Source organism: Amphiura filiformis, chromosome 2, assembly GCF_039555335.1.
Source record: "Amphiura filiformis chromosome 2, Afil_fr2py, whole genome shotgun sequence".
Classification (NCBI taxonomy): Eukaryota; Metazoa; Echinodermata; class Ophiuroidea; order Amphilepidida; family Amphiuridae; genus Amphiura; species Amphiura filiformis.
Window position 1 is genome coordinate 76165297 of NC_092629.1, and position 27448 is coordinate 76192744.

General features: G+C 37.4%; 1 protein-coding gene across 2 annotated transcripts; it reads right to left on the reverse strand.

Annotated features, from left to right (window-relative positions):
* On the reverse strand, window positions 1-27448 carry LOC140146630 (AP-1 complex subunit beta-1-like). 2 transcript variants are annotated; one of them, XM_072168500.1, is made up of 19 exons: window positions 27347-27448; window positions 21135-21307; window positions 19576-19711; window positions 18589-18834; window positions 17856-17980; window positions 17095-17230; window positions 15990-16144; window positions 15052-15268; window positions 14293-14471; window positions 13171-13372; window positions 11922-12178; window positions 10958-11174; window positions 6174-6290; window positions 5857-6030; window positions 4962-5107; window positions 3808-4022; window positions 2447-2533; window positions 693-847; window positions 1-277 (listed from the first exon to the last, which is right to left on the reverse strand). In XM_072168500.1, the coding sequence occupies exons 2-19, from the start codon at window positions 21275-21277 to the stop codon at window positions 203-205; spliced, it is 2982 nt and encodes a 993-aa protein (XP_072024601.1). In that variant the 5' UTR covers window positions 21278-21307; window positions 27347-27448; the 3' UTR covers window positions 1-202. The 2 variants fall into 2 exon arrangements, with proteins under 2 accessions (XP_072024601.1, XP_072024602.1); XM_072168501.1 differs by lacking the exon at window positions 6174-6290.

The following is a 27448-nucleotide window of genomic DNA, read 5'->3' on the forward strand; positions in this document are numbered from 1 at the left end:
ACCCACTTCTGGCACTGAGCAGTCACAACTGATAAGAAATTAATTTAGAGCCTCAAATGAAGAAAACCTGACACAGAAATCCATCAGCAATTCTTTACACCAAATATAAAACCTGTAACCAAAGTTATCATATAGGGTAACAAAGACATCCCCATTCCGCAAGAACAACTTCTAATTAATTACTAATAATTAGCACATTTAATTAGTTGCGACAGATGAGCTCCAAGACCCCGTAGACCTGATCAGCGACGTCCATGGCTCGAGATTTAAGCGACACCTGTAGTTGGAAATGAGACAAGAAATGCTGACAATTAAAAACAAAATCCACTCGATAGACTTTTCAATCATCGATTCAAGTTATATTTATGGGCTTTTCACACAAACAGCCCCACCTATGTGTAACCACAGACAACCGAAGATGTCACCCCCGCTGAGTTTTTACTACCCAAACATTGACACACACATTTGAGTTTCTTGTCATCATTTACCATGGACAAAATTGGGTTTTTACTATTCAAGTGCAGACTCATCTTATGTGAATGAAGTCAATGGCTATAATGCTTATGCTGTTTTAGATCTAGGAACCGTGGACATCCACTATAACACAAAGATTCTCATGTGTGTGTCCTTGTCTGCCACTGTTTAAACAACTGCCCCCACACCCACCCCTACACAAACATACACACACTTACCACTATATCCGGTGACCCAGGTGACACCTTGAATTCACATAACACCCATATACCATTGCTAAGTTTGAGTGACTGGTACAGCATTTGTTGCCCCTCCACATTCCGTTTGGCTATGTTAAACACATTGTTATTTTCCAACTTGGAGTCAATTGTCTCTGAAAAGATACAGAACAAAAGTACATTTTATTTAAATGGAAACTGAATTGTCTGATTATTGAGAATCTCTTTTATTTGTAGTTTCAACAGCTACACATTTACACTTCCATCAATGCATTTCTTCACATTTATATTTAATGTACCAATTTGCAACCTTGTGCAACATGGATTGATAGTAACAAAAAGTACCTCAATGCATAGGGCACATCCAGACCTTGCAAAATTTAAATTCTTGACCCATGTTTAGCTAGTGTATTCTCATCAGGAAATCAAAGAAAACATTTACAAAGTAATGGGAGTGTAATTTAACCCTAACTGAACACAAGGTTTTTTGGCTATCGGAAGGAAAAGAAGAAACAAAACAGGAGAGAAGATGAAGAAAGAAGTCACTTGGCACCCCTGGGATTCGAACCTGGGACCCCTCGCATGCCACGCAGAAGATCCCCAGCATGTAGCCACACAGGTGACGTTGGCCTGGCCAACGATTCCCTGGGTATATATGACTTAGGCTGATTGCGTCATCAAGTCACGTGCAATGAGTGCATGAGCAGTGGTTTTATAGTGAGATTTAGTGAGATCTGGTTCAGTAAGGGTTAATTTAATGATGTAGGTCATCATGTTGCAAAGGATTCTGGGAAGGATAAGATATCTGTTCTGATTCAAGCCTGTACATGTATGTAAAAAAAAAAAAACCTTTTTGCATGCCTTGAAAATTTGTGGTTTAATCACGGAATCAGAGGTACAACACGGAAAATGACATTTTTGTATGACGTGACAAAAATTGTTAAAAGATAAGAGAAATAAATGTTAAAAACAATCTTGAGTTGTGTATGTTAATTTTTATGATAAAGAATACTGTTTAATGACACCGAAATAAAGGCATTACCAAGGCATCGATCCAAACATCGTAACAGTCGGCCTATTATCGTGAGAATATTCCAATCAGAGCATATTAATCGTGATATTGAACATTTTATTGTGACATTAATATCATTCATAATCATTGTTTATACATTTTAAGCTTTATTCATAGAACATAGATTTACAAAGTTTACAACACCGATTACAACACAGAAAATGGATTTAGAAAATGGTTAACTTCGGACTCTAGTTTAAACCCCCAAACTGAAAATCATTGTTTCCCAGGAAAACAGCCGACAGCAGGCCAGACCTTGGCCAGATAATAACATGAGTAGGTCTATTTCACCTTGAAGGCATGGATAGTCTTGCAAATATGGGCTAACTTTCCATTAGCCCATCCAATATGCTGTGCATTTGTAGGACTACAACTGGTATCCTTGTGCAAATTATAGTAAAGCTCTTCCATGTGAAATATGAAAAGTCTTCCACACAGGGAGTATGTTTTTCAAATGGAATTGGCTTAGGTTAATTATTTTGAAACCCATACTCCCCCTGTATATGGCTTTACCCAAGGACTTATATGAAATGAGTAGTTCAAAAGTGAGTAGTTCAAAAGGAAGTTACCCAAAATGATCTATTCTGTCAGAAACCCATACTCCTTCTATGGCAAACTTAAGCTCCATCTTCCACAGAGGGAGTGTGGAATTCAAATAGAATAGCCATATTGATTGACTCACCTGCATCAAGTGGGAGGTTTGACATTGTGAATTGCTTTTCATTGGCTGCTGGGATGTCCTTCCATGTTGCCAAAAATACACGCTTATCTAATAAAACAAAACAGAGAGAGACACACAATGGCGTTATAACAGTCTAAATTTTTATATTTATTTTGATTTTACTGCTTAGAGTAGTATTTTTGCAGACACGTTATATGTGCTGAAATATTGCATTTTGCGATGTCCGTTTCATTTTGTTATTTGATGTCCATTTGACTTTTTGCCAAAAGCTGAGGTAAGATTAAAATTGGCCGATCATTTTGCGAAACACGCCTCACTTTCAGTTTACAATTCAATATTAAGAGTAAAATTGTTATTTAAGGGGGTACTACACCCCTGTGGTAAATATGTGACTATTTCTGTATTTTTCTCAAAAACTAGAAACACACTGGTAACAAAAGCTATGTATATTATTGGGGCAAGGAATCCAATCACTACACTGAAATTTCAGTAACTCAAGACAAGCGGTTCAGTATATATGATAGGAAATGAGGTACATCCTAGCGGTACATCATTTCTTATCATAAATAACGAACCGCTTGTCTTGGGGCACTGAAATTCAAGTGTAGTAATTGGATTCCTTGCCCCTATAATATGGATAACTTTTGTTACCAGTGTGTTATTAGTTTTTGAGAAAAGTGCAAAAATAGTCACAAATTTATCGAAGGGTGTAGAACCCCCTTAAAGAGTAAGTAAATTATAATTTTGGGTCTAAATCGTATATTTATGCCATTTTTGTCTCATATTTACCGATGTGATGGGTGCAGACATAAATTTCAGAATTTCAACTTGGAAATTGTACCAGAAGTCAAACTTCGTAAATTACTGGAAGTGAAGTGGATATCGCATTGTTGTTTTGCTTATTTCTCAAGATGGGTGACCTGATCAACAGCCTCATCCCTCCACTTTTTCATATCAAAATTGAGATTTTGGCATCAGAAGAATGCTCATATTTTTTTCATAATCCTGGTGAAAATTTAGGCCTAAAATATATTCTGTTTAGATGTTATGAACAAAAAAATGATAGCCTCATCAAAAATTGATAGCCTCATACCCAATTGTGGTATACCACACAAACAGTTCTATGGGCTGTTGTGAAACATGTTTTTACTTCTAATATCAAATCAGCTAATGCAATTTACTACAAAACTTGTGAATTTGATTATTACAGGCTTCAATGTGATGTTCAAAACACAATATGAAAAAAATCTGACTACAACTTTAAGCTTGTCAAAACAAACAAATAAACATGCTGTCATAAATCACAACCAAAGCCAAAAACACTAATAAAACCCAAAAAATCATTCAAAACAAGTACACACCCATTTTTCCATCTTCAACGAATAAACAATGTATGGGGACTATGCTACTGAAGTAGAACACATCGATATTGTTCTTGATAGCTACTTGGAGATTCATAAGTGGATCCATACGCTGCACTGGGCCATGTGTGGTCAACTGAAGCGAGACATCCACTGACTGATTGGGCATAAGTGGGCTTGGTACTTGAAGAGGACTTGCTGGCACCAGACCAAAACTGTAAGAACAAATTTAGGGGCAGAAATTAGGAACAAGACATTGATTCATAATAAACTGTGTGTCAGGAACTCATAAACAAAGTTCTTGGTATCTGATCCAGAAAGTTCACTTACTTGTGTCTAGAAAGTTCACTTACTTGTGTACGTTTCAACAACACCTGTTGTCTTTATCAACACTTAATGGGTAGTGACTGCTATTGGCAACCGACGCTAGAAGTAGTTCCAGCGTTGATCTTGGAGTTGGAGTTGCAAGCTGGTGTTCCTTCAAGGGATTTTTTAATCCATTTTAGAAACAAACAACTTGGCAACTCCAAGATCACCACTGGAACTACTTCTACCAGTTGAAATCTATACACCCATATCGAAGACATGACCTTGCTCTCTCCTACACATGGGGTGTAGATTTCAAATGGAATCACCCATTTAGGTAACTCCATTTGAATTCACATATCCTGTGTGGAATATTAATGCCATGTCTTCCATAGAAGGTGTATGGATTTCAACTGGAAACGTTCATCAGAAACACCAAAGCATTTGTAATCATTGGTTTTCTGTATAAAATTTATTTGGAAACATATTGTACAAAATCTGGACAGAGCCCTCACACCCCCACAAAGTTTATGTATATAGACCACTTGACATCATTGATTAACGAACCGCTACACTGATCAATGGCTTTCTTGTACTATATGAAATGTGGTGGGCGATTTAAAATGCATGTGCCTTGAGCAAACTACAATGCGGATACACATTGCAGGGCAAAGAACAATGGAAAAGGGCAATAGAAACTTTTTTAAAATTTGGCCTCGTCTGGTTTTTTTGTGGTTTTTTTGGAAACTCAAACTAGCGGTGTGCTGTAGACCAGTAGTTTTTCCTACTGATCTCAAGCACACCGCCAGTGCCAGCTTGCAAAAAAAAATTGTTTAAATGCATCTTACCTGTTTTTGTTGAGTTGCACAGCAAAGCTTCCCATCTGCTGCATGGCTTTGTTATTGAACGTCATATCCATGTAAATCTCTCGTCCACGTCTTGAGAATGTACCTGACAGCTCGAGACCCTTTCCTTTGGAAGCTGGCAGCCATTCCTGTGGAACAAAGGATAGGTGTAGAGGTAAGGTGCAAAACTGAAAATATCTATGTGCTGCCTTAAATATTTTTGATGAACATTGTTAATATTCAGTGTAACATTATATTTGAGTGTGCATGTTTCTTTTTTTCTAAAGAACATAAGGCACAGCAACCTTTTTTTGCACAAGATATTCAATAATACGAAAGAGGGTGCGCTCTTACTCTAGCAGACGACATTTCACATCAACATATATAGAATTGTGATCACAGATTACTACAGACTAACCACAAACAAACAAAAGTCTCAGCATTACCCGATGAGGGCTGATCGTTACAAGAAGTGTGACACACAAAACTGCTATGCACAGACACTCACTCAATGTTGGCATGATTGTTAGATACGCATGATCAAACGATCAGCCCTCATGATGCAAGAATTCACAGCATACAAAGCACAGGGAATGGCGATGGATAGTCTGTGCTTGTGATATTTTGTTCTGTTTTCTTAATTAGTGTAAGTTTTGAGAGTTAACATCTGAAGCTTTCCTGGATGTCATAGGGCTTTGTTTACACATTACAGTAGGTGCAATGACTAATGTGCACTTTAAAACCTTCACAAGCTCAATTTTGTGAACTAAGTAGATTGACGGCTATATATGAGATGACAGTTGATTTCAAATCGAGTCGCCCATTCAGGTAAGCCTGCAATTAGCTACAACCACTGGAGCAATTTAACTTAACAAAATAATAATAAACAAAAACCTACCGTTTTTGGCATCACATAACCAGTTGATGTCGTAACACCAAGAGATGGTCCCAGTCCAAAGATATCACCCAATGCTCCCATGTTTCCTCCACCTCCCATTGGTGCTCCAGCTCCCATCTGTGCTCCAAATGGTGCTGCTGCAGCAGGCTGTGCAGCAGGGGCACCACCACCAAGCTACACAAGGAGGTAAAAAACATCATAAGTTAATCCAGTTGCATCGGTAGTGCAATTTGGTTGAAACCCACAGTAGGAAAGGGGACGGGGCACAAAGACTTGTTTTCTATATCAAAAGGGGATGCCATCCAACATCCACGTACCAGTTCAGCATTAGATCCAGAGGCAGGTGCCGCTGCTGCAGCTACAGTGAAGGGCGATGACGAAGTTGCTGTTGTTGTTGGCGGTGGCGTCGGGGCTGACGCAACAGGACCCCCAAGCTGAGTAAATATAGAGATAGATATGCAATGATGCCATTCAGTATTTTTTGAAATACGACCTTGATGCTTGAAATAAACCACAAGGTGGTATGTGATCACAGACGAACTACAATCATCTTCAAAATGAGTGGAGCCACTTTAAATGGAAAACTAACACTATGTTATGGCTGTATTTCCGTTATTTTTAACATAATGAAATGGAGGTTTCTTCTGTGTCAAACCTGAACCATTTCCTAACACCCCAACCCTCCCTTTCCCCACTAATCAATGTTGGGTGCCACTAGGTGTGCATGACCAAAAGAGTAGAATATCAATTCAACATTGATTGGGGGAATCCACTGTAGTATGAGTTTATAAACAATCAAGGTAGATCTTAGATAGACAAGAAAGGCTTATGAATTTTACAAAATTATTGGACACACCTAAAAAGTTTTGTTTCCTGTTCCAAGTATACTAAAATGCAATCTGGCGCATTGTTTTAATAAATCAATATTTTTAATTTTTATTTTGGTGTCAGGATATGTATGTATTAAAATATTTCTATTCCACTTTTTTGTGTGTGACAACAGGTTGAAATCAGCCCTTTTTTGAAGGAAAAATTCACAAAAGGTCCACTTTTTCTTAGCTCCCAAAAAAAATACACTTGGCTACAAGCCTGAATTTCCATTTGACCATGTTCTAACAAGACATTTTTGTGTTTTGGGGTGTATATTTGTAAGAAATGAGGTAAACCATAAACATTTTTAATGATCAAATACATTTTTGTGATCAAATCCCTTCACCATCCAACGAGTCATGCAAGTTTTTCCATGCAATAAGTTATCCATGCATTTATATACGTATTTGTAGTTTATTACAGGGCTATCAAATGGAATATAGGACTCAAATTCTGTGGGTTTCGCAATTCCTTGCATGCATTTAGAGTAATCCTGCCCAGTCACCAATTCATCGTCATTGGGCAGGAAAAGCCTCCTATGTGTCATTGGCCCCTGAACATGTTTAAAGCAAAACATCTTATGTAACCTGTTGGCAGTTTTATTTTAAACATGTTCAGGGGCCACAAGCACATAGGAGGTTTTCCTGCCCAATGACGTCATGCAAATATGGTTCTCCTTTCTAGATGCTGGTTGGCACTGGTCAAAATAAGCACTTGTCCGCTTGTCCAAAAATCACGCCAGACAACCATGATGAGCCATGTACTTGTCCGACGGACAACCACTATATTTTATCTCAAAAATAATGATTTATAATAACGACTTCCGACAGTATTTTCTTTACACTTTCTCGTCACCTTATTCCGATCATCGCTAACATGCTGTGTGTCACGGTGTATAAACCAATGGTGCCAGTGATCTGCATCAGAATACGAATTTGGAATCTGGCGCAGGTTTCAAAATTCTTAGAGGTAGACGCATATTAGGACAACTTGGATATCTTAAGGGATCTTGAATGAGCGTTTTGAGCGTTTCGACAGTATTTTTGTGGGACATTGAGAGCACATCAGACATATCGAATTGCATTCTGAATACAAAGAATGTCTTTCTGATATCAAATAATTTTCATTTTTTGAAATTCACGATATAATACAAATTTTATGACAAATTGTTAAAATTTGATATTTTTCATATTTTTGATAACAGTCCTCGAAGTAAATTTTATAAATCTAATGATATATTCTTAAAGTGTATGTAGCTGGGAGGAAAAGCCGATGATCAATTGAAAATTTTGACCTTTCATATAGAAGATATGGATTTTTTTCCCAAAAAGTCCTAATTTTTTTTGGTGTTTTGGGGGAAAAAAATCCATATCTTCAATACGAAAGGTCAAAAATTTCAATTGATCGTCGGTTTTTCATCCCAACTACATACACTTTAAAGTATAAATCATCAGATTTATAAAGTTTACTTCGAGTATTGTTAAATATCAAAAATATCAATTTTAATCATTTGCCATAAAATGTATTACATTGCGAATTTCAAAAAATCAAAATTATTTGATATCAGAATGACATTCTTCGTATTCAGAATGCAATTCGATATGTCTGATGTGCTTAATTAGAGGTTAATAACTGCGCATCGGTTATTTGGAGGGCATTGTGAAAAATCTAAACATTTTGCCTTTCCGAGGTCCAAAGCAAAATGTTTAGATTTTTCACAATGCCCGTCATATTACCGATGCAAAGTTATTAACCTCATTCATAACCGTCACTTTAATCTCTTCACCTTACAAAATAACACCAAATTTTGCTCAAAAGTTTATAAAAATAGATGATTTTTACATCTTCCCTTTCCAAAAATCGACCAGGCTAAAACAGAACGACCAATAACAAAAGTGCGTATCAGAATCTGTGCAAATATGGTAGCGCGCAATCCAAATACGGCAGCCAGCGCCACAGAGTTTGTTGGACGCTTTGATAATACGGCGAACGCGAAGTCAATTGTGTGCGACATTGGAACAATTACGCATTTTGCGGTCAATTGTGAGATATTAATGACCTCGATTTATGTTCAGCGTTTTTGCAAATAATAAAATATGATTGGATCGCACGCATCGCGTTTATTAATGAGGTTATGAATGTCCCACAATAAATACTGTCCAAACGTTCATACCCCTTCCCTAAGGACAAACAGAATCAATGCTTATAGGAAACCCGTATTTTGTCCTAATTTTGGACTCTGCTACTCTGGCCTGGCTGAGAAACAGGAGGAAACAAATGGCATCCTATATTGAAATTTGTAAACATATTTAGCTGAATCCAATTTTGTCATTGTTCAGTCCAGTAGAACATAGTTTGCATATTACACGCACTGGGAGCAAAAGTAACATCAAATCATAATGTTCTTCAAGGGTGAAAATAAGAGCTTTTCTACCAGGACTAGATTTGGGGGAAAAAGTTATGGTTTACCCGAATTTAGTGGAGACCAGTCCTCATTTTAGACTAAACAGGACTCACTTTTGTTTTAGTAACAGAATTTAAATCAAAATGGTCTAACATTCAATGGTATAGTTCAATAGTCTACTTTCAACTATATAATAGCTGACAAAAAGTGTAGCCTGATGATGTAATTTTAAACCTTAATGGGGTAGTATGCAACTCATGGCTGGAAACAAGGTCCGTAGCCCATTTATTTTTACTCTTGATGTCCTTCTCTACAGAGTGTCAGTCTGAACAATAACGCATATTTTAAATTACAAGGGTCTGATAAATAAGAAAGAGTAGGCATGGAAAATGGTAAATTTATGCCCTATTCCATAGGCATAGATACAGTGCTATCCTGGATGGATGCAAAAACAACAATATTCAGTTACAACAAATTATCAAGTGGATTATTATGTAAAAGCTTCAATATGTGTGAGAACATTCCCCTCCCCCCACCCATGGCTGAAAGCGCCTCCAAACGTGGACGTACAAAGCAAACAAATACTGTACTATCCAAACGAGGACAAACATTCCTGCAGTGAATCGACATACCGTGGACATACACATTATAAGATAGTACTATCTAAGGGGTACACCCCTTTAATGCCAACAGATTTTACATCGTTAAGTCAACCTAAACCTATCAACAGACCGTGGACAGTCCATGTTTAGGTCCCCTCGTTTGGCGGCAAACACCTACTCCCCTAAAAATACCATAGGCAGCGACACACACAAAGTTGTATTGGCCTTTTTGCTGCTCTTTCAAATATGACCCGCTCCCATGAAATGAGCGTTAAGTCACAAGTTGTGACTTTCGAGACGTTCCAATGGTTGAGTTGCTGTTTTTGTTTAAAGGCACCTGTATTGGCCGTGTCCTTTGTAAATGGGGACAGAACTGAATACAAAATACACCCGGGAAAATACAGCATACTATGTCCCCATTCAAAAAGGACATACCACTGACTATACAGGTGTCTTCACTCTTCAAACAAAGAACATCAACTCAACAAATGGAAGGTCTAAAACACTGCACTTGTGACTTGACACTCATTTTGTGGGAGCAGGTCACATATATTATTTGCTTGAGATCAAATAGCAGCAGCATCTTGACTCTGCACCATGTGTACGGTGGTTGATGATCTCATCATTGGTGGGCCCCTTACCTAAAACATGTGGCAAAGAGGGCATTCAATGATGGTTATTCCAAACTCACAATTCAAAAAGTTTAAAATACCAAAATTTCTTATTCCAAAATGCAGATAAAGTTCACTAAATTTGAAAGTTCACTAAATTTGAAAGTTCACTGTGAGCTTTTGGAATTACTCTGACTTATATGAACAGCCAACCAACAGAATTATGAGACAACCTGGTAGTAACAGTAGAGGTTCAAGCCAGCTCTTGCAAAAATAAAGGAATAATATAGGAACATTTTGATTGAAAATATAGAACAAATAGCGGACAGCCAATGTCAAATACAGTGACCAATAACTATTGTTACAGTGAACAATTCCCAAAGATTCTTTAATTTTTACATGTGTGCATCATTTTGGACTGGTATGACGTCTATAAATAATATACTGGGAAAAAAGTAGAGACCAGTACAATTGACCTGCCGACCTGCTGAAAATTTAAGCATAAATTTCGCTAGTGCAAGTGAACAAAACCTTCCTAAATGTGGAAAAAATATAGGATATTTGGTGAAAAAATAGATAGAGTTCAAAAATACAGGGAAAATATGAAAACCTACCAAGCTGTCGAGACCACCTCCCAGGAGATCAATGGCAGCAGCATCCTGGGTCTGTGCCATGGGCACGGTGGTTGATGATCCCATCATCGGAGGTCCCAGGTCCATGTTAAGGAGATCACCAATGAGATCGCCTTGACTGCCTTGGGAAGGTAAGATGACGGTGGATTGCTGCACTGGGGTTGAGGTTGTCTCACTATCCGGAGATGTTGAGCCAGATCTAAGGCAGGAAAATATGTAACATATAACAATTATAAGTAACTATGACAGCAACTAATACTGGTGTTGAGGTTGTCTCTCTATCCAGGGATTCCAGAGATGTGGAACCAGATCTAAGGCAGGAAAATATGTAACATATAACAATAATAAATAACCATGACAGAAACTTTGTACTAGCACATATGATCTGAACCCAGTGAACTTAAGACGGCAGCAGGTCAGAGCCGTTAAGCCATTGGTACTTTGCTTTAAAAATACTACTATCGATCTGATAGGAAATGAGTCAAGGAAGCCACTGGTTATATTTCCATATGTATTGCAGTTATTGAATTAAATAAGGCCATCTGAATTTAATAGTATGTCTCAAAGCCTTTCCCAAGTTAAAAAGCTAATGCGGAAAGCGTTTTTTTTGATGTTTTTTATTACTTTTAATTTTTTTTATCTGTGGGACGAGCTTTTTGACAAAATAGAGGTTTCACTGTGGTTAAGATGCAGAATGTTGTTGAGATTTAGTTATGATTTAGGATATTTTGATGTCTGGCGATGTCAGATGTGAGGTTTTTGTGTGGTGGATTTTGAAAATAAATAAAACAGCCGAAAAAACTGAATAATGCATAAAAAGCGAATGATTTTACTAATGCCCGCAGGGGCTTTGAGACAAACTATTAAATTACAAAAATAAATAAGTTTTCGCTATTCCCTAGGTCAAATCTTACACTGGGGTCAAAATTTAAAGAGTGTGGCTTACCCTGGAGCCCTAGTAGGCAGCACACGTCGTGCAGCTGTCCTTCCTTCAACAAACGCACTGGGAGGCTTATGGTACACCGAGGCCAAACTGCCAATGTAGCAGATGAGTTCATCCAGGAGAGTCGGCTCGATCAGGTCCGTCTCTTCAGAGATGAGCGGCTTCTCCGCTAACACAACGTCCTTAGCGGCGGCGGGATCAGTGGAGAGCAGACGCCAGTAGATGTAGCCACGATCGCGCAGGTCAGGATTGTCGCTATCCTGTGTCACACAACAGAGTAATAGTGTTATTGGTTTCTAGAATTGTGAGAATTCTTCTGCAGGCTGTATCAAAATAATTGGTACCCCATCATCAAACAACTATTATACTACCACATCAACATGCAACACAAGTTTTACCTAATTTGTAGATTTAATGTTATAAAGATCATACACAGGCGGCAAGAGGCATGATGGGTGGAGAGAGACGGCCAAACTGCTCAGCCGTATGGCATTTCCCATATAATTGGTTAGTTTTGTGGGGTTCATTATCGAATCCCAACGGTTTTAGCTTGTATTTATATTATTTATTAACATAGGCCTACTTGTTTGTGATATTTGAAGCGTTTTAAAATTTCAAAATAATCCCATTCAATTACACGGTTGACAAAGGAAATGTACTGAATTTAGAGAATGCATTGCGCTCACCACCTAATCATACACTATATATAAAGTTCAGATGCCACTTTTCTCATTAAGAAATATGTGCTACTTTTGATCATATTTGCACAGATTTACCTTGGAATTTGTAAAATAGGGTGTCAATTTAAAGCCAGCTTTATAGGGTACATGTTAGGGCCTTATCTTAATAAGTTTGAAAATGGCATCTGGTCTCATCCAGTCATCTACAGTTGTAATTGGAAGAAGCAGACATTTTAAATAAACATTAAACTGTTGGGTACCAATAATATTCATACAACCTGTATTATATAAGCTACAGATAAAAAAAAACATGTCCAGATCAATTTTTAAATTTGAAAATAATAATTTGAACCACTGTTTGTGTTTTGTTTGTTTCTGAGATGCCACTCAGTTTCACTCAAAACATCTAAAACTGGTGAGGTAAACCTGAAAAAGCACCTGACTGCAGGCTCAAAGCCCCAAAATGAGCTGAAAATAAATAAAAACGCAGGAATTTGGACAAAAAATTTGGGCTAAAAACACAAAAAGTTGCATCTATTGTTTGTTGTTTTAATGGGGGACATTAAACATACCTGGGTTGCCAAGCTCAACACAGACTGCACCAATTCCTGCGTATCTTGAGGGCGCTTCAGGAACAACTTGACGATAGCTGTGAGCAGCTGTAGCTGCACCTGTGTGTTCTCGTCGTGGAATCCTTCCAGGAAGCTCTCCAGCAGTTCGTCGGCGTTGTCGATACGCTCGGCATATTCACCAATGATCCAGATCATGGAAGCTCTGAAAATGAGGATAAAGAAAATTAGTTACTTCTTGCAAATTGTAGTTATGAAGCACTCATACACACTTTATTCATGCTTCAAACTTGTTTAACAAAAACAAAAATTTCAGAAATCCTTACAAACAAAAAATTGTCCTAAAGTGTTGGTATCAAATTTTATTGCAAAAAATAATATTTGTAATTTCAAATTATTGGCTCTGTTTAATGTGTACACCAACATGGCCTCTTTTTTCCATCATAGCCCAAGATCTTGAATTCTGAAACCGGTAGAAATGATTTTGGAAATACTAGCACTTGCCCACATCTGAAACACAATTTTTTATCAACTTGCCCATTGGCACAACTTGGGCAAGTAACAAGTTGCTATGATTCACTACTTGCCCAACAGCATTTCAAATATCCTGGATGAATATTTGCAAAGTGCATGGAGATAGACATTCAAATTTATTTAGCCAGTGCCTTTGGGTAACATTTTACTAGGCTCAAATTTACAACTATACTATGGTTCACCTCAAGTTCTGTGGTGAAGTCAATGCTTTTGTGACATTGCGACGCAAGCATGACAATTAACGATCTGCATAATCCACTTTATATGGGTGAACTAATATTGAGACCAACGAAATACGCTTCTACGTTACCACCGAACTTGAGGCGAACCAATGTTTTTACATTTAATAAACGGGCAGGTGCCGAATTTGAACTGCTTATAATGTATTCAATTAAATGTTGGACTGCTGATCATAGGGAGATTTTGCAACATGTTAGTAATGACTGCAATGTGATATTATCTCGTAACTAAAGCATGCTTTCTTGAGCCAATTGTTTTAACTTCAATTAACATGCAGATGCCCATGTACTAATATAATACACCTGTACGTCAATAACATGTATAGCAAAATCTCCTTAATCATTCACTCACCTAGCTTCAGGCTCATCCAGGGTGTCCAGGTTCTCACACAGAGTGGCGATGATGCTCTCATACTTGTTGGGATACTTGCGGAAGATATCCTTGATGACAACGATGGCTTCTTGGACGACATAGTTGACCTTGGTCTGGATCAGGTCCAGAAGGGTGCTAACGCAACGCTCTGCAGATTGCTGAAAAAAATAAAAATAAAATAAAACAATGTTATCCATGAGGGCATTACACCTAAATTTGGATCTTAAATTAAAATGTAAATGTTCACGTGATAGTAGAGTGCTTTTTGACCGCCTTCCAATAAACTGCATATGAAAATACTATCAACCTACAATCCTTGAAATAAGTCTTGCAACGCTTGCATGTAAAGAACAGACAACTGTCACCTCCTCTCCAATGTACAATGTTGAGAAATGCCAGTGTCTTCAGCAGTTTCCCAATGTGTTCCATCATTAACTGATAGGGTGAGGAGAAGGAAAATCATTGTTGTAGCTGTTACATTTCTTCCCACACACAATATACATCATTTCCATGATTATAAGAAATGTGCCAAGTGTTCCAAGTACTTTTTTCCAATATTGTGGGTCTTCCTATCCTTCAAATTATTGATTTAGATCATGAAGACTTTGCTTAAGTTTGCTTGGGGGGGGGGGGGGGGGTAGGGGGCAGGTGCAGAAATTATTGGTTTGGAGAAACCCTGTGGACTTTGCTTCATACCAACTGCCTGTATAATCCTATCCTATATTTGCATGGTCATACCTCAACTTTGATGGCGCATCGTCCGATAGCACGCACAGATTTGCGCACAAAGTCCACATCCACCTCAGTGGCGTACTCCTTCAGTTCAGCAAGGACTTGAGCTATGTTGCCCTGGGATGCCAGACGAATCATGATGTCTAATTTCTCCAATTTGACGTAGATGGGATCGTTGTATTTGACAAAGAACACCTTCATCTCCTGCTTCAGAATGTCAGATCTGTAGAACAAAATAATAACATTTGATTTGATAAATGTGACATGATCAGACCCAATCACGTCAAAGAAAAGGCAATTTTTGTACTCGGCTCACAAAAGTAGCCACCAAATCCTTATTAGTGGTTACACGCAAGTGATTTTTCAGCTGTAGGAGGACAAGATGTTGATTAAGTTATCAACTAGAGAATTTTGACCAAAGACCTCATACTTTTTAATCTAGTGGCATTTTTCAAACTGTATACTTAATTTTGATACACCCTGTATAAGCCAACTATACTGTAGGGCCAAGGAAAATTCATGTCTTGCTTCCGCTAATTCCGCTCTTGAATTTTGCAAAATGGGAGCAGAGTACAATCTGGAGGGACCTTTTACAGGCAACTTGTCAACACGCAAAGTATAGGATGAAAAGTTAAACAGGAATCAAAGCGTAATTTTGCTCACATGATAGCTTTCGGAATGTATCACTATTCCTTGTTTACTTTGTTGGTGGAATGGTGATTGATGCTTGTTACTGGTCAGAGATCATCAGACTGTGACGGGAGTCACATGTCTGGCACTGACACCGTAAGGAGTTGTACCAAAATGTTTATGGCAGCCCATGTCCTGGTTTAAGTCACTTTTGTTAGTCCTGATATGAATGGACTCCTTTACGCTGCACAAAGCAGTTTAGTCTACACCAATGGAAAGTATGTGTTCTCCTTTCAAATTGAATGACCACATACCTTTTCTGCACAATCAGGTTGATATTTCTCAGAGCCACATACTGGACCTCTGGTTCAGCTGAGAGCAGAGTCACCAATGGGGGCGCTAGTTTCTTGGTCAAAGTCGTGATGTATTCTCCACTTGGGTTCATTACTTCCATGAACTTCATCAAGACCTGGAAACAAATATTCAGAATTCGGTAACTTCTTAGTGCTTTCATACAAATGGTGTAAAAATGAGAAAAACTTTGGAAGCAAGTCAGAGAATTTGATGCAGGTCTCGGGCTCAATTTATAGTTTCTCAAAAAAATTATCACTTGCCCTCAGCAGGGACTGTCTTTTGGAATTTGCAGGAGAGCATTATATAGCTCTTCTGGATCCTTCAAGGAAAGCTGTTATAAAAAGTATTTACAATAGAATGTAAGGAGAGAATGGTCAACTAAGGAAAGCTAAATCACTCTCCTATATTAGATTTAAGGAGAGCAGTAGAGAGCGATTGCTCTCACTCTCCTCATAAGGCAGTCCCTGCTTCTGAAAAGATTCAAGACATTTTGATGACTGTTTTCTTGCCTGTGCCAACTGAAATGTGCTGAGTAGAGAAGTTGAAATCCCACACTACCCCTGTGGAAGATTTTGGAAATATATTCCACAGAGGGAGTATCAATTTCAAATGTAATTAACTCATTAGGTAGCTCCATTTGAAAAGAGTGTACCGTTGAGAAAGATTCAACCTGTATCTTCCATAGAGGGAGGGTGAGTTTCAAACGGAGCTGCCTAATGTATTCATTCCATTTGAAGTTCATACTCTGACACAGCAGCTGAAAGGAGTATCCCATCAAGCATTGCAGTACATCTGCATGCCCCATAGCAAATGTGTACAAAATATTATAAGCAAGAGCCGCTTAGCTATTGAGAGGTATGGATAGTTTCAGAATACTTCAGGGGTCATATTTGTGCAAACAAAAGTCTAAGCACCCCTGATTTAAGCGAGTTATTGAAAGTTGAAGCGAGGGATTTTGTGCACATTTTTTATGGCACATTCAGTACTATTATGGTACCGCAAAGCATAATGGGATACTCCCTTCAGCTGCTGTGATACTCTGAAGACACCACATGTGGTACTCACCTTAACAGCTGAAAGTACAACAGCAGCGTTGGCATGGGCCAGTCTTGGGGTCACACGCTCACATACACTCTGGGCCTCACGCTCATCCTTAGGGGTGTAGTTGGCAAGAGAATCCAGGATGAAAATTTGTCCCCATCTATGCAGTAAAAAAAAATATTTTAACTTAATAATCATAGATAAATGTTTCATGAGAGTAAAAGTATAGCCAAATGTAGTTCTGGAAACAGATATAGACTCAAACACATAGGCCTATATGTTACATGATCTGCTCCATGGGGCCAAAGGAGGCATTGTTGAGAATTGACTTCTATAAGTGTAGCTAAGTATTACCTTATACAAACATTAGTCTATCATCAAAGGTCTAGCATACTTTGGTTCTGAAGTTAGAAGTTTGTGATTTACCCATGTATTTGACTGTTATTTTACTCCATACACACATACTTGTTTGGTGCACTCATTAAGAGCAGTAAGAAGCTTGTTGATGGTCTGAGAGTTTAGGTCAAACAGAGCTGCACCTAATTGAGAGGCATCATTTGATTTTGAAAGTATGCACATCCCTACACATGAAAGCATGCACACGCCAACATGTACAGACACAAATAAACTTACTCGGTACACTCATTAAGAGCAGTAAGGAGCTTGTAGATGGTCTGAGAGTTGAGATCAAACAGAGCTGCACCTAATTGAGAGGCGTCACCGATTTTGAAAGTATGCACATCCCTACACACCCCAACATGTACAGACACAAATTATATACTTACTCGGTGCACTCATTAAGAGCAGTAAGGAGCTTGTTGATGGTCTGAGAGTTGAGATCAAACAGAGCTGCACCTGATTGGGAAGCGTCATTGATTTCAGACAAAGCTGCTACAGCGTTAGCCACAACCTGTAAAAACACACAAGACAATCCATTAACTAAGTAAGCATGCCTGAAACAAGTGCCAATGTTTTCTATCAGGGGCATGTTTTCCATTCACTCAAATTATAAGTGTAACCACCTTAAAATCAATATGATACAATGACACCCGTATTATATTAAAATTGTAGTTATAGGAGATTTTGCTTTAAACATGTTCAGGTCAGGGCCCTATGACACAGATTTTTCCTGCCCAACGACCATAGCATTTTTGTGTGATGTTACTTCCCTCTTTTCTTTTCTTTTGAAGCATGTGTGAGGGTGTAGTGTGAAGTGCCCATGGCTGGGGTCCAGTGCCCACTTTAGTGCCCTTGAAAGATCTGGGGTCCTAGCATGCTCTATGGTGCAATATTTGCCACCTTAGAAACTAAGCTAATAATCAATTCTTAGTTGAACCCCCATTCTCTTTTTTACTCTCACCCATTTTATCAGTCTACTGTTTACACCATTTTAAAACCTAATATATCTCTGGTGTTAAATTTCACTTGGGTAATACCAAATCTCAGTTATGATGAAGAAAAATGGGGGATGAGGCTATCGATCGGGTCAAGGACCTGTAAAAGATACCAAGTACCTACCATGGGGTTAGAGGCAGTCAACAGATCACGCAGCTGATCTATGAATCCCTGGTCCTCCACAAGCTGGGGGTTGATGTCATACAGCTTGGCAACGCACACAGCGGCAGTCTTCTGCACGTATGGATCCTCGTCCTTCAGACACTTGCGCAGCGGTTCGCAAAGGTACTCGGTTATCTTGTCTACTCGGATGCAGCCCATGGTGCGCACGGCCAGGGCTCGGATCAGAGGATTGGGGTCTTCACAATCCTGAATGGGAAGGAAAGAAAACAAATATCTTACTTGGTCACAAATGTAAGTGGTGAGCTGAGTGGTGACCTGTTCTGAAAAGCTGCTCTTAAATCGGAATAATGAATTTTAATGACATGACACCTAATAATAATATCAGCAAGCAAATGTTACTTGGGACAAAGATGAAACAAGGTATTGGTCAAATTATGTGATAACTTGCAGGTTGCTAAAAACAATAAACTTCACTAAAATTCCATCTTGGAATGGTACATATCCAATAGATTACAATAACATGCAGGGGTGTTCATTTTAACACCATCCTCACAACCTGTAGCTGATAACTTTGCTGTCAGGCTGTTAAAATCCCACAACTGGCTGATTCAATGCGACCACATACATATCATGCAGGTGAGTATTATTTTTCAGATACTAAGGAAATTTGTCTATTTCAGTATGAACATTTTACCAGCACAATCTTTGGGATATGATCTGTTATTTTTTGTGACATGCTTTTACACAGTTTCTAGCAGAGAAGAACAGCAGTTTTTGAGAGCGTGCAGAGCATAAACACGGAAGCTGGGTTTTGACTGGCTGATTCAATCATCTGACAATCATAACAACCACCTGAGCATCACTTTTGAAAGGAGCACAAAGCTCCACATATGTCGCTCATTAACCGGGCACTTGCGTCAATCAGATCAAGGGAGTGCCGTTCTTCTCTGAAACCTAGTGTAGTTTAACCAAATACGAGATTCTTACCTTGACGAATGTGTTGACAGCCATGATAGCCATATCAGGCTGACTTTTAGCATAGTTCATCAAGTACAAATACACAAGTTTCTTCAATTCCAAATTATCAGTCTGCATACAGTTGACTACATCAGGAAACAAAGCACTGAGAAAATAATAAACGGGAGTCATTGTTAAGAATGCACTTGAATCACCTTATTTGACATGATATGACGGAAGCCTACACAACACGGCACATATTTCGCAACTTGCCTCAGTGTGGGACTACAGCACACTGCTACCACCTCAAGTTGACAGTAACGCATGTTGGATTTCACAGCACTTGCAGATTTGAATCATGTGCACTAACCTAATCCTGCAAGGTTATGAACGGCTACGGTGTCATGCTCAGATTTGCTTGAAAATGATACAGAATGTGGAGATGGGTGAGAAAAACTCACCTGCCATAGACTTTACACAGGGCATGTTTTTGGCATGTTGCCAAGTTCTTCAAATCAGCTTAATTTTTGAAAACAAATAATTTGTTTAAATGTGATTTTCTCTCCTTTATACCCACTGCATAAATCTGGTTTTTAATTTATTTTATTGCAAAATGCTACTTAATAAAGGACAGCAATTTTTTCCAAGATATTGGCTTTAACAAAGGAGATATAAAATGGTAATGTTAGTACTTTTTTCAATTTTCTTGACTTTTTCTAGAAACACTAAATTACCTAAATTCTAGAATCTTTTTTGAGCTAACTATAGGTCCAATTTCAACAAACAAGGTGTCATATGAAAGGTAATCAAATTTAGAAAATTCTCTCGCCAGCTTTTTTTAATTAAGTGTTTCTATTTTAAGTTATAGGTGTTTCTAAATATCCCTAAAATCAAAAATTTAAAAATTAATTTTCTAAAAAATTAAACACTTTATCCAAAAAAGCTGGCGAGAGAATTTAGATATTAAGCTTATACACCATCCCTGAAAATTTGGAAACCATAGCAAACTCCATGTTGGCAAAAAAAATTATAATGTGGAAAAATTTAGGTAATTTTCAAAAAATAAAGAAATACATAAGAAATGGTAAAATTGTTAAGAAACTCTAAAAATAGGTGGTGTGAAGACTTACCTTTAGTTTGTTCCAAGTTTTAAATTAATACACAATTCCAATTTGCTGTTGTGGCTATTTTGCTGCAAGCTTGATTAGCCGTTCATACTACCTTAATATACACAGTTTTACAAACACACACAAGCAATTTGTCCGTACCCTGGCGACGCAACCGCGTAAACGAACTGGTTAGAATCTGCCACTGCAAAATCCGACATGGTGTTACTCTCAACTTGAGACGACACACTATATTAAGGTTTTGTAATTGTTGAGTGATTCTATGTTTTTACCTCAGCAGTATGAAATGTTTCTACAAGAGAAGCCCAAATTGATTCACATCTCAGAATGGACAATCCATGGATTCTTGCCATATAACTTTGTATGATAAACTGAAATATTTACGAGAATCCATTCTTGCAATTTTGTTGACAAGAATCTTTGCGAGAATGGATTCTCGCCGAATTTCTGTCCCCGACTCACCTGACATCTTTGCCTACAGTCATACTAGCAATAACTTTCTTCACAGCCTCCTTCTTCTTTTCCTTCTTGTCGCTATTCAAGTCTGCCTTCAGCTCAAAGATCTCCCCCTTCTTGGTGGTCGTGAAATACTTGGAGTCAGTCATGGTGGTGCTGATGCGAGGCTCTTTCTATGACTGTCAAAACAAACAAAAAATAAATTGAAGATTAATTAAAAGGGTTAGTGTGAGATATGAATATCAGATGGGAAAGCATCGCCTTATTTTGATACACTATGGACCACAATCGCCTCATCCTAATGGCATAGTTCAATAACCTCAATAAACAATCATAGTGCAAAATTTGACCTCAAGTTGCCGAGTATAAGTTTTTGTACCCAAATTGTCAAAGTTCATTCAATGAATGTGCAAATGTATTGGGGTTAAAGAACTGTGCCCGATAGATGAGCATGTTGTGGATCCTAGTGATAGATTGACTACTCAGAGACAGGGTTAACAACTTAACATTGTAGCTAGCCCAAGTTGTGTCCAGGCTAATTTTACTATCCAATTCAAGCGCTGGCTCGGGCACAATCTTTTTAGGTTGTGAACAAGAGGGATTGGGGTAAAGGCTACAGGGAAATCACCCCTTAAAAAATATTTTCTTTGGTCAGCATAAATTACACCCAGCCAGTACTGACCGGCATAGTTACAACCCTGCTCAGAAAGCCTAATTTAAAGCAGTTTTTAGTTTATCTATAGCGAGCAGTACACAGGTTTCAAGCATTACACACATACTTGCATAGTTGGTGACATCAAAGATTCAGTCTAGCATGAAGTTTCACACAATGACTAACTTATATGGGCTTAAAAGAATGTGTTCATGTACCGTTACTCCGCCAAACATTTACTTGAAAAGTGTTCTTCAAATTTGATCACCAATAATCATCACATTCGAGGCAAGAGTCCTTTGCTATTGAAATCTAGTACATGTTCATATCAATGAAGCGTGACACTGTGTATTTAAAGCAAGGGCGTTTGCAGGTAAACACAGTCGATCACAACTACTCCATCAAAAATGTTTAAAAAAATTGAAATTTTGACTAGGATCAAAATAAGCAACCTTTGCAACTGACTCATCATTCTGTCTGTTGGCATGACATCACTTGCGATAGATCGCTTCTTCCCATTGGTTGCTTTTGCTGATATTTGGCTGTTCCTTCTCACCCCCTGGATGCAAAGGGGACACACATGCCATTGGTTTTTGTGTAGGACATGAAGGAAAAAAGTTTTGATTGATAATGTCAAAAAAATCATAAAAATTTATGTACGACTTTTGAACACCCTGTATCTCAGTTGGGCTACATAACTCATCATTACAAGTTTGCTTTTTTTGAGAGCCTACAATGTTATTAGCACATCTTAAAAGGTTTTAGCAGAACAGGTGTTTATGTTACTGAGAAAGAGAGGAACCAATTTTTTTACTTTTTGAACGAAAATGTAACTTTTCCACCCTATATAATATTTGTGGCACCCTGTATATCAACTTAAAAGTTGAACAATTGTCTTCCTTACACTTTCAGCTTTATGATGATATAAAAATTGTAGGTTTCTGACAAACATGAGATGAATTACAATCATTTTTGTGTGAAAGCGTGATTATTTTTCCAATTTTGAGCATGTAACACATTTGGCCCCCAATTCATAACAAACGACCACTTACTGTTTCACTAAATGGGGGAAATCACAAAACATGCCATAAAATAAATACCTCTTGATGAAACCATTCCAAAAGTTTGATTTCTTATTAGGGAAATCAATTTTAAATAATTACCAAAGACAAGACAAATTGGTATTTTCTATGTTGAGAAAATCAACTTGAACTGAGGGACCGAGGGTGTCGCCTTTGACAGAAGTGAGAAGTGGGTAAGTGCAGTAGATGGAACAGCCCGACCGAGAGAATCAAACTTACTCAGTATCATCCCAATTTAAACATCAACAGAAATTTGCTTCGAAAAAAATGACAACACTGATCTACCGAAAAATAATAACGGACTAAAAACGACAATTATGGCACCGGAACAACCTTGATGTCAGGCACATTATGCATTTCGCTGCGCTGGTTTAGGTATGGTATACATTTGTACAATAAATGAATTTATTCTGTTTCAAGAGACGATGTGATAAGATTGTTTTTTCCCCGGGCGTATGAAATTTCAGGAAAAATTTGGTAACCACAAATTGACTGTTTTTTTCACTTCTTCGGAAATACATTGATTTGGAGCACCAAATTTCAGGAGGTCATAACTTGCAGTGTTCGATTTACCAGAAAAAAGTTACTTGCATCTGTGCAGGTAACATAGAAAATCTACCTGCACAAAGTGAAAGTAACTTGCACACAATTTAACCATGTAAAATATGAAGTTTGTGCTGTGAAACTAGTCATCTTTTTAGATAAAAAGTAAAAGGTCATGTTTTTTATACTGGGACCCTAAAAAAGGTGGTGCTGTCACATTTTGCTAAATCATTTTGTCTACTTATTCCTATATTTTTGCTAAAATTCATCATGAACAAATGGTTTTGGTCTTATTTTGAAGATAAATTATTAATCTAATGAATTAATAACAAATACAATTAAACAAATGTATTAATTAATTACAACAGCTTAATTAAGTTAATTAGTCAGGGGTGGTGCGGAAGTGGAGGAGCCGGAAGCGGAGGAGCTCTGTGTAATTCCAATGGGAAGTTGATGTTCATTAATAAAATTTATGCACTTTGTTGCCTAGTAGAAGTAAAAATGCATTTTGCATAATGTTAATCTTATTTTTTAACTTTCTATAACTATAATTGCCTAGTTAATCTTAATGAACTTAGTAATTAAGGATTTAACAAGCTTTTAATTAATGCAGTGGAATGTGGGTCATACAATACAATGGGCTGTAATTTTGCATGCATGCATATGAAATAAATTTCAATATTGTTTTATCTTTGAAATATGAAATAAATCTTCTAAAAGGAGATTATTACAGTCAAAGGATTTAATCTGATGACATATTGATCTCTGGTTATTGTTAAATAGTTTATTGATGTAGGCTAATTGTACATGTATTGTACATGTACCTTTGTTACTAATTATTCACTGAATATTGATTTTTGGAACACCCTATATAGGAATTGGATATTTAAATTTGATATTATAGCAATTCTGTAAACTATTTTGAATATATCTTCCAAATTTAATGGCACTTCGGAAATTTTACATAAATTAAAAAAATTAATTTACAACTTTTTTTCACACCCTGTATAACACAATGGGCTTAACAAATATAGTGCAAACTATACATTTAATGAAAGGACTAACTGTGTACATTCCAAATATCAAGTTCATTGTCCAATTTAATATACTATGTAGAAATATTGGGGCGGTAAAGAAATTTAATTTTTTCGGTATTTTTCAATGGAATCACCCTGTATATTTTTTGGTACACCCTGTATATCCATTCAAACTTTACAGATTTGCAATCATGACAATATATGCTTTTTAAAAATGTATACTTTTACTAGTTTGGGTGAAAACTTTTTGAAATATAATCAGAAATACAAAAAAGGAGTTGATTTTTGACAAATTGCAAGATGTGACACAATTGGGTCCCACCTCAAAAAACATGACCAAAAATAAGTGTAATTTCGTAAGGGATATTTATATTACTTCTTTGATTTAGAGGCACATTGTACGTTTCTGATTCCAACTGTGTAATTTACGACTACAATTCTATATGCACTTGTGCAGGTACATTTAAAAAGTTTACCTGCACAGAATCACAGTCACCTGCATATGTGCAGGCATGCAGGTGGTAAATCGAACAAGTGATGATCATGAGAAAAAAAAAATTATCTATTATTATACCGTACTGACGTGAGTATAGTCCCACCTTCGAGTTAAGTCCGACCCCAAAATTTTCGGCTTTGGAGTGTCCCTGAATCTAGACCTAAATGCTAGGATCATTCATGGTTGATTAAAAAAAACACTCCAAAGCCGAAAAAAATAAATTAAAAAAAAAAAAAATTTGGTGGGACTATACTCGCGTCAGTACGGTAATAGAAAAATTATGCGACTAATCATGCTAATGTACATGTATACACAGGCGCAGTTGTAGTAACTACAAATTTCGTAGCAGGTTCCAATATGGTGCCCAGTACGTAAAATATTTTGCAAGTTTGCATTAATATATGTAGTAAAATACTCACTTTAGAAACCCGTGTCACTGCTGTATGTCACCTGTGATTGCTAAACTTATTCTTCACATCAGCTTTTGTCCAAAGAAATATTTAAAAACATGATTTTTTGAGTGATTTTTGAGAGCAGCGAGAAGTCCGTTCGATGACTATCTTGTTGTCGACAACATAAATAGAAATAAAAGTTTTAATGCATCAAGTCATTCGATGTCGGTGGATGGATTTTTTGTATTTTGTTTCAAAGCAGAATGACAGAAATGTCCATTGATGACCTCACTACTTGCCGATCTAACATTGCCTCTGATTGGTCAGTTACAAATGAAGGTCATGATATCTTCATTTTAATCACCAATCGGAATGGAGCTTTGCATTTTTTTTTTGGCGTGGTGAAACAATTTTGCTGATTGGTTCAATCGATAATAAAAACCTCTTTTTGACCAATCGGCAGGTAGTTCTCATGGGGATTTGCATGACAGTAAATACATGCAACATTAAAATGGTGGAATCTTTGAAGACACGCTGCAGGTTTTGAAATGTGTGGACATTTTTTACATTCTATTACCATTTTACTGGAAATCACAAGGAATCAGTGGGTGCATATGAATCTTATGATACTTAGGTATCGTTCCATGCCAGTGTTGGTGAGTACTGACTGTTTGGGAAGTCACAGGTACTGTTGGCAAAATTTGTAATTTGCAAAAATCAGTGAATATGGCGAAATAAACGAATACAAGCATATTCATAATACCTGTTGGAACTAACACGCGGGAGTGTGAGTTCCAATTATTGGAACTGACACAGGCGTGCAAGTCCAGGGGTAGCGTTCACCCCCGATCGGGGGTGAATGACCCCCTAAATTTAAAAAATATTAATTTTTCACCCTCCATATATTGGGAATATGCAAGCTCGGGGGTGAACTCTGACCCTCTACTTTTGGACCTTACTCCTACCCCTGACTACACTGCAAAATATTTTTCACCCCCGAGATTTTAATTTTAACCCGATGTATTTGGATTTTCTGCAAGCGCGAGAGTGAAAAAACACGGGAAAACAACCCCTGACTTTCGGGTCTTAATGCTACCCCTGCGTACAACGCTACTCTACGCGTTGGTTATCTGCGTACCGGGTACAACAGCTTACTACGAACAGCCACGCACAGAGTATGTTCCACGATGTACACAAATTAAATATTTTTTCTATACTATATTATTGATTTGAATGACAGCGATCAATGGGAATGGTTGCTCTAGTATAAAAATGTAGTAAAACTTCAAATTCTTTGCAGCCTTTCGAATATTTTCATGATTATAATTGTCATCTACAATCGCGATCGCTGTGATTATAATATTTTGCAGTAAACCTTTGATGAGAGCATATATTTTAAACAATGTACATCGCATATTTATTGTGTTGAAACGCAAGTTTAGTCTCCGATTGGTTGCTGAGGCGATCTGCTGTTGCCGAGTGGAATTTTATGAATGAACTTTGCGCAATATGCGTTGTTAGCTCTGGCTTTGCAACATTACGGCAAGGTAGTATACGCGCTCATCTAAGGTTTACTGCAAAATAGAATAGTATAAAAAGCGACAAGCAACGCATCACAGCGATACTGAATTTGTGATTGAAAAATGAAATGTGCGCAGCATCATCATAATTGCTCAGTGATTGACATGATTGAGTATATAATTTTATCATCATCGATCGTGTTACAAACATGACAAATAAAAGTGGTATTTCTTCAAATCATATAGGGCAGCCTATTATAAAATATAATGCAGAAATAAACCTAAAAATTGGAATTGCATGAATTAGGCCGACGCCCCCTTTTTCCGAGCAAATAAGGACTTTACTTGGCATGATGATGTACATGTATATGTAGCCTGTAGGTAAGCTTATTTTTGGATATCGAGGTCATCAGAAGCTAGGGTTATCTGTTGGTTCTTGATAACATATTTGAACTAACAAACATCACATTTATGTTTTTTTAACCAAATAACTTACAAATACAAAGATGAGCGTGATTTTCCTTGATGTTAGTGTGACAAAATCTACATGAATTACGCCCATGTATCTCTTCTGCATTCAAAACAAAATGGCGACTTT